We start from the raw sequence: 8,905 nt of genomic DNA on the forward strand, positions 1-8,905 counted from the left end.
ATTCATTTCCTAATTTTTTTGTCCTCCTCCAATAGAAGTAAATGTTACAAACCGAATGCTGGGTCCATATAAAATTGCTGAATGAATGAACTAATGTGCCTCAGTATGTCTGATGTGTAAGCCATGCTTTTGACATGATATTAAATTGCCTCCTGATTGACATTCTACAAACTTTCCCTTTGTCATCCACTATGACTAAAGGCATCAGTAACCAAAATGCCTCTTGAAATGAGCCAGAATGGCACCATATATCCTTACAATTCTTTATTATTATTATTTTTTAACATTTATAGCCATAGAGGACAAGAATCAGAGTATGCAGAACTGATTGTTGACAGGATTGGCAATATCGATGAGCTTTGACTTTTCTAATTGCAGGGTGCACACTATCCCTTAACTGAACACTCCTCTACAGTATTTAGGTCTCCAGCTTCATTGGTTTCCTGATGGATAGACTGACTACATTTTTCCACACAAAGAACACTCTGTGCAATCCACCTTGAAGTCACCAACTTGATTAGGAGACTTCATGTTCTCTCTAGGATCAGGCCACCACACAGGTCCTATTTATCTTTACCATACTTCATTATCAAGCTACATCATCCTGGACATCAGATGGCCTCAATTCAGCCTTGTTTTTGTCTTTGCCCCTTTGGGAGTGGCTCACAAACTGTCCTTCCTGCAGCTCCTTCCTCCTTCGTTGGCAACCCTGCCTGCCATGAACCTCTCCTTCCCTTTGCTTTGCTGAGCTACTCATCCCTTCCCCAAGTCTGACCTAGTCACTCACTTGCTTTTACTTTCCCTCCCCCTGGAGGGATGAGCTCCAGTTCCTCTAACCTGCCCATACGCACCAAGCTGGAACAAATTGCAGGGTGGGGAAAGAGTTACTTGGTTTCAGAACCACACCAGGATTTGTTTGATGTTTTGAATGCACCTATTGATTTGGAGGAGCGAGATTTCATTGGCTGCTGCTCTGATGCCTGCAGACATCATCTTTCAGTTTGGCAAGTGATTGATATTTCTTTCTTCTCCGATGTCTGTCTCATAGATGCTTTAAATATAAATTGGGTGTCATAATGCTGGGTATTTCATACGCTTACCAAGTGCCATGTTTTTATTTACTTCTCACAGCAACCCAGTAAAATACGATTTATTATTCCTATTTCACAACTAAGGAAATGGACTGAAAAAGATTAAGCAACCTGTCTATGATGTCTCGCTCTAAGTCTCTCTCTTTCTCCAGATCATGTACAAATGTACAACATAAATCCATAAAACCAGTCTCCAGTCTCATGACCCTTCTCCCACCCTGCTGCCAACTCTCCAACCACACAACCCGTTTGGAAATATTCTGGGCCAAGAATCCTCATTAAAAATTCATACTTAGATGGTTATCACAGCATAACTTCTTTTGCATATTAAAATAGAAATAGCCAAGTAGAATACAAATGAAGAAGGTAGAATTCTAGTGATCAAAAGGAAGTTATTAGAATGCGTTTTCCAACATACTAAATTATGAAACATTTTGAGCATGCAGACCAACCCTGCTCTGTGAACACACGTCTCTCACACACAAGAACACACACAGGCACTATTCTCACCATCACTATCAAAAGTAAATATTATCTGGAAAATAGTATATATATTTTCTGTACATGTTTTCATGCTTTTTGACATCTACATACTGCATACACATATAAAAGTACAAGTGTATATACTTATGTGTATATGCACAAGCAACTTATCATATTTCCTTCTATATTATGTGTATGTTATGTATTTATATGTGTATATTTAATATATCATATAACTTTGTTATATGTTTATATAACATAGGGTTTTTTTTTTTTCAGTATCAGGGATGAAACCCAGGGGCACTTAGCCACTGAGTTATGTTCCCAGCCTTTTTTTTTTCTTTTTAATTAATTAATTTATTTTAATTAGTTATACATGATAGCAGACTACATTTTGATTCATTGTACACAATTGCAGCACAACCTTTCATGTCTCTGTTTGTACACAATGTAGTGTCACACCATACGTGCAATCATACATGTACCTTGGGTAATGATGTCCATCTCATTCCACCATCTTTCCTGCCCCATACCCTCCTCTCTCTCTCTCTCCCTCTACTTTGCCCAAAGTTCCTCCATTTTCCCCATGCCCCACCCCCCCATTATGGATCAACATCCACTTATTGAAAAGAACATTTGGCCTTTGGTTTTTTGGGATTGACTCATTTTACTTAGCATGGTATTCTCCAACTCCATCCATTTACCTGCAAATGCCATAATTTTATTCTCTTTTAATGCTGAGTAATATTCCATTGTGTATATATACCACAGTTTCTTTATCCATTCATCTGTTGAAAGGCATCTAGGTTGGTTCCACATTTAGCTATTGTGAATTGTGCTGCTATAAACATTGATGTGGCTGCATTACTACGGTATGTTGATTTTAAGTCTTTTGGGTATAAACCAAGGAGTGGGATAGCTAGGTCAAATGATGTTGCCATTATAAGTTTCTAAGGAATCTCCATACTGTTTTCCAAAGTGTTTGCACCAATTTTCAGTCCCACCAACAATGATTGAGTGTGCCTTTTCCACCACATCTTCACCAATATTTACTGTTGTTTGTATTCTTGATAACTGCCGTTCTGACTGGCATGAGATAAAATCTTAGAGTAATTTTATTTGCATTTCTCTAATTACTAGAGATGTTAAACATTTTTTTCATATATTTGTTGACCAATTGTATATCTTCTTCTGAGAAGTATCTGTTTAGCAATTTGGCCCATTTGTTGATTGGGTTGTTCGTTTTTTGAGTTATTTATATATCCTGGAGATTATCGCTCTGATGAGCATGTGGCAAAAAATTTGCTCTTTTCACCTCATTGTTTTGTTTTCTGAGAAGAAGCTTTTTAGTTTAAATGGATCCCATTTATTAATTCTTGATTTTATTTCTTGTGCTTTAGAAGTCTTGTTAAGGAAGTCAGGGCCTAATTTGACATGATGAAGATTTGGGTCTACTTTTTTCCTCTATTAGGTGCAGGGTCTCCGTTCTAATTCCTAGGTCCTTGATCCATTTTGAGTTGAGTTTTGTGCATGGTGAGAGATAAGGGTTTAGTGTCATTTTGCTGCATATGGATTTTTTAAATGGTATCAAGGATGAAACCCAGGAGCACTTAGCTACTGAGCCATATTCCCAGCCTTTTTTTTGTAAAAAAAAAAAAAATTATTTAGTGAAGGGTCTCAATGCTTATGGGCTTGCAAACTTACTGAGACTGGCTTTGAATGTGAATAAGCAGCATATCATATCTGCATTTTAAATTTTACATACATTAGATCATACTGTTTATGTATCTGTTGCAAGTTGCTTTTGATTTTTTTCATACCTGCTTTTTAAGTCTTTTTTATTGGTGCATTAAAATTATATATAATAGTGGGATTAATTATGCATATTGTATATGCATACAACATAGTTTGATCCATCTCATTCCCCAGTAACTTCCTTTTCCCTCTTCTCCTCCCTTTCCTGTTCTGCTTGTTCTATTCTCATACATTATTTTGTTATTTAATTTTATTGTAAATAAGAACTTACATATTCATTTATTTCACTTTTGCACTATAATAGTGATGACGATCATATATTAAGTGCATTGGTATATCACGTACCATTTAAGCATTTTATGTGTACTTATTCATTTAATTCTTGAAACAGTGCTATGTGGGAAGCATCCATATTACATTTCTAAGTGAAAAAAGGTGATGCGTGAGATAGTTGAGTGACTCCTCCAAGGTCATAGAGCCAGTAATTGACTCACTAGGGGTCTGACCACACGGTCCAAATCCCACCATAGTCACACTGTTCCAATCCACAGACCCCTATGTAGACCCACTGGGCTGTTTTAGGTAGACTTTCAGAAAAAGGGGAAAGCAGTGATTAGTAACCAGAGTTATCCATTATCACCTTCTTCACTCCACACCTATCTAGCAGACAGTGGTTCCTCTTAAGTGAAAAGAGAAGAGATCAACTTAAGCTCTTAAAACAAAGTTGAAAGATAACAGTCACAATCAGCACTCAGATATATTCTACAGGAATTTTGTTTGTTTGTTTGTTTTTCAATTTGGAATCATGTTCAAGGTGAATGCCAGGAGCAGGAGATGTAGCATGTATCAATACATCAGGACAGATGGGATTCTGCTCTCCAGGACTATGCATAGTCATAGAGCTTATGGGGCAATCAAGGGTGCACAAAAAGGGGGTGTGCTGGGCTTGAGGTGCCTGTCTCAAGGAAAGGCATAATGAAAAGAGTAAAGTTACATCGCTGGGCTTCCACTTCTGGCCTCTACCTCTCTTTTCTCAGAGTTTTTACTGAACTGTGAGATGCCCCTTGAGAGCTGGAGCTTTGTCAGTATCAGTTCAATTTTTGTCATTTCACCCATGCTTGCCAGTCACACACAGGCCACTTGATAAATCTGGATAAGTTTCCAAACTGTCTTGGCAATTTTGAGTTGCAAGTGACAGAAAGTTAAAACGTGAGGATAGAGGACAATTTCCTAACTCAGAAAATGAAGAAAAAGCTGAACCACATTCCTACCTGACTGTAAGAGCCCAAATGCAGCTGGGCTTTAGGAAAATCTGGAACCAACAACTCTAAGTCTCATCTCTGCGTTTCTTTACAGTTCTCACCATTGCTTCTCACTGCAAAGGAGAGCTTTCTCCAAAATGAGATTGATCATAGGTCTCACTTCCTTGAGCAGTCGTATGAAATGAGTTAAATATAGGTGAGGCCATCAGCATGTCGCTTGATACACAAGTGTCCAACAGATGTTCACTATTATGTTTCCTATGATTGTTGCTATAATAATTTTATTCTTACCATGATTGTTGACCCCATTCTGGGATTGTGTGTTTTATGTTTATAGAGTTATTGGTTTACAATAATCGGTTTATCAATTGTCTCCCCACTCCCACCAGATAGTAACTGCTCACTGTGAGGGAAGACACAATATCTCTCTGTTCCGTGCTATGGACTCAGAGCCAAAGACAATACCTGACCCAGAGTAGTACTTGTCTTCAGAAAGTAGAATAATACTCTTATCTCTCTTGGTATCAAATTTTAAAATTCTCAGAGAAGGGTTCCAACTGGCCCAGCCTGGGTCAGATGGCCACCCTGAGACCATTCAACAGAAACCAGAAGGACAGGGGCACGTTATACAAATTGGCTACCTCTCATTAGCTGTGACAAGAGAAGGAAGAGCAACTCCACCAGACAATCTGATAGACATCCACCACGATTCATGAAAACCCCTTTCCACTTCAAATCAAAAGCTGATAACTTCTCCACAGTGGAAATTTCAAGGTCACCATCAATGTCAAAGTACCCATAATAATCTCATAATCTTCCACTGGAACCATTTCATATGTCACTTACAAAACTGTTATATGGGCTAAGCAGACAAAATACTGGGCAAAAATGTGAAAATTTAGATTGCATAAAAACGCCACCTGAGGCAGCGCCGAGAAGAGGCAGAAGGCAGATAAGGAGAAGCCGCTGGGTGGGCACCATGTCCCGGATCACCACCGTCGAGGCGGTGAAGCGCAAGATCCAGGTTCTGCAGCAGCGAGCGGATGATGCCGAGGAGAGGGCTGAGCGCCTCCAGTGGGAAGTTGAGGGAGAAAGGCGGGCCCGGGAACAGGCTGAGGCTGAGGTAGCCTCCTTGAACCGAAGGATCCAACTGGTTGAAGAGGAGCTGGACCGTGCTCAGGAGCGCCTTGCTACTGTCCTGCAAAAGCTGGAGGAAGCAGAAAAAGCTGCTGATGACAGTGAGAGAGGTATGAAGGTTATTGAAAACCGGGCCCTAAAAGATAAAGAAAAGATGGAACTCCAGGAAATCCAACTCAAAGAAGCTAAGCACATTGCAGAAGAAGCAGATAGGAAGTATGAAGAGGTGGCTCATAAGTTAGTGATTATTGAAGGAGACTTGGAACGCACAGAGGAACGAGCTGAGCTGGCAGAGTCCCGTTGCGGAGAGATGGATGAGCAGATCAGACTGATGGACCAGAACCTGAAGTGTCTGAATGCTGCTGAAGAAAAGTACTCTCAAAAAGAAGACAAATATGAGGAAGAAATAAAGATTCTCACTGATAAACTCAAGGAGGCAGAGACCCGCGCTGAGTTTGCCGAGAGATCGGTAGCCAAATTGGAAAAGACAATTGATGATTTGGAAGATAAGCTGAAATGCACCAAAGAGGAGCACCTCTGTACACAAAGGATGCTGGACCAGACTCTGCTTGACCTGAATGAGATGTAGAGCTCCCCAGTCCCGCCCTGCTGCTGCTTCTCCCTCTGACCCTGACTCCGCCTGAGGCCAGCCAGCCCGCCGGAAGCTGACCTTGAAACTGAGGGCTGATCTTTAACTGGAAGGCTGCTTTCTCCTTTCAACACCCCCTGGACCCCCTACCCCCTTGTCTTTTTCACCAAACTGTCTCTGTTTCTTCCCAGAGATTCCAGCTGGGCTAGAGGCTGAGCACCTTTGGGAACAGCATTTAAGGGAATGTGAGCACAAGGCAAAGTGTCTTTAAAAGCATGTTGTGATGTACACATTTTGTAATTACTTTTTTTGTTGTTGTTACAGTAACCATTTGTAAAACATTCCAAATAATTTCATAGCTCTGAAGCAGCAATCTAATTCCCTTCTCACTTTTGGAAGGTAACTTTCCAGCCTAATCCCTATTGCCCTCTCCATAGAGGAGGACAAGAGGAATGGGCCTGCCTTACTGAGAGCCAAACAGAGCCCAGGGAAAGACTCTACTATGGCAAACCTCATTGCTCTGTGCAAACTACCAGCCAAACCAGAAAGGTGATTCCAAGAGGAGTTAGCCAAAAACAAAAACCTTGCTATTCAGGTTTTGTTTTATTTTTAGCTTTAAGGTATCTTTAGACAACTGTATTCTTATTTTTTACTTTTTTTCATCAGAAATGACCAAATTAACATGGTGAGACCTCTGAGACTTTTTGTTTTTCTGGTGCTGGGGATTGAACCTAGGGCCTCGTGCTTGTTTGGCAAATGCTCTACCACTGAGCCATATTCTTAGCCCTGAGTCCAAATTTTTCTCCCATCTCTACCCACTTCCCAAGTGTTCACAGAATGGATCATGGACCCCTTAATCTTGCATGACCACTTAATTGCTCTCCTGCTTGCTTGAAAAAAGAGAAAGAAAGAAAATTATTTTTGGCCACTGATTTAGCCATATGAACTCATCTCATCACCCTTTTCTGGGTCTGAAACTGCTGTATCTAAAAGTGCCATCTCATTGTGCATTGTATCAGTCAGTGCTGGAGAATCTTGAATAGCTTATGTACACAACTTTTTAAACTCAATTGAGAATACTAATAGCAGAGTAGAACACTTAGAAGATAGAATATCAGACAATGAAGACAAAGTATTTCAACTGGAGAAGAACATAAACAGCTCAGCAAGACTGTTAAGAAACCATGAGCAGAACATCCAAGAAATATGGGATAACATAAAGAGACCAAACTTAAGAGTCATTGGGATACAGGAAGGTATAGAGGTCCAAACCAAAGGAATGAGCAATCTATTCAATGAAATAATACGAGAAAACTTCCCAGACTTGAAGAATGAGACAGAATCCCAAATCCTAGAAGCCTACAGGACGCCAAATGTACATAATCATAAGAGATAAACACGTAGACACATTATAATGAAGATGCCCAACATACAGAATAAGGAGAGAATTTTAAAAGCTACAAGAGAAAGGAAGCAATCAGGATAACAGCTGATCTTTCAACACAGACTCTGAAAGCTAGAAGATCCTGGAATAACATATTTCAAACACTGAAAGAAAATGGGTTCCAACCAAGAATTGTGTATCCAGCGAAATTAAGCTTCAGGATGGAAGATGAAATTAAAACCTTCCATGATAAACACAAGTTAAAAGAATTTTCAGCTAGAAAACCATCTCTTCAAAACATCCTCGGCAAAATATTACAGGAAGAGAAAATGGAAAATATCAATGAAAACCAACAGCGGGAGGTAGTACAGTAAAGGGGGGGGGAATAATCAAAGAGGAAAACAAACCATGTTAGTAACATAAATAAACAAATATGGCTGGAAGAACAACCCATATCTCAATAATAACCCTAAATGTTAATGGCTTAAACTCACCAATTAAGAGACAAAATCTAGTAGAATGGATCACAAAACAAGACCCAACAATATGCTGCCTTCAGGAGACGCATTTGATAGGAAAAGACATACATAGACTGAAGGTGAAAGGTTGGGAAAAATCATATCACTCATATGGACTTCGGAAACAAGCAGGAGTGTCCATACTCATATCAAATAAAATAGATTTCAAGCCAAAGTTAATCAAAAGGGACAAAGAGGGACACTACATACTGCTCAAGGGACCCATACACCAACAAGACATAACAATCATAAATATATATGCCCCAAACAATGGTGCAGCTATGTTCATCAAACAAATACTTCTCAAGTTCAAGAGTCTAATAGACCACCATACAATAATCATGGGAGACTTCAACACACCTCTCTCACCACTGGACAGATCTTCCAAACAAAAGTTGAATAAGGAAACTATAGAACTCAATAACATAATTAATAACCTAGACTTAATTGACATATATAGAATATACCACCCAAGATCAAGCAGTTACACTTTTTTCTCAGCAGCACATGGATCCTTCTCAAAAATAGATCATATATTATGTCACAGGGCAACTCTTAGACAATATAAAGGAGTAGAGATAATACCATGCATCTTATCTGATCATAATGGAATGAAATTGAAAATCAACGATAAAAGAAGTAAGGAAAAATCATGCATCACTTGGAGAATGAACAATAGGTTACTG

At 39.4% G+C, this 8,905-nt stretch overlaps 1 protein-coding gene across 2 annotated transcripts; it reads left to right on the forward strand.

Moving 5' to 3' along the window:
- The first annotated feature begins 5,570 nt into the window (after window positions 1–5,570).
- On the forward strand, window positions 5,571–6,508 carry LOC143394324 (tropomyosin alpha-3 chain-like). 2 transcript variants are annotated; one of them, XM_076848940.2, is made up of 2 exons: window positions 5,635–5,702; window positions 5,837–6,505. In XM_076848940.2, the coding sequence occupies exons 1-2, from the start codon at window positions 5,635–5,637 to the stop codon at window positions 6,315–6,317; spliced, it is 549 nt and encodes a 182-aa protein (XP_076705055.1). In that variant the 3' UTR covers window positions 6,318–6,505. The 2 variants fall into 2 exon arrangements, with proteins under 2 accessions (XP_076705054.1, XP_076705055.1); XM_076848939.2 differs by having other exon boundaries at window positions 5,571–6,508.
- The last annotated feature ends 2,397 nt before the right edge of the window (window positions 6,509–8,905 follow it).

Source organism: Callospermophilus lateralis, chromosome 3 (genome assembly GCF_048772815.1).
Source record: "Callospermophilus lateralis isolate mCalLat2 chromosome 3, mCalLat2.hap1, whole genome shotgun sequence".
NCBI classification, from domain to species: Eukaryota; Metazoa; Chordata; class Mammalia; order Rodentia; family Sciuridae; genus Callospermophilus; species Callospermophilus lateralis.

Excerpts from the sequence above, each read along its gene's own strand:
- LOC143394324 (XM_076848939.2), top strand. The coding sequence starts at position 5,571 with ATGTCCCGGATCACCACCGTCGAGGCGGTGAAGCGCAAGATCCAGGTT.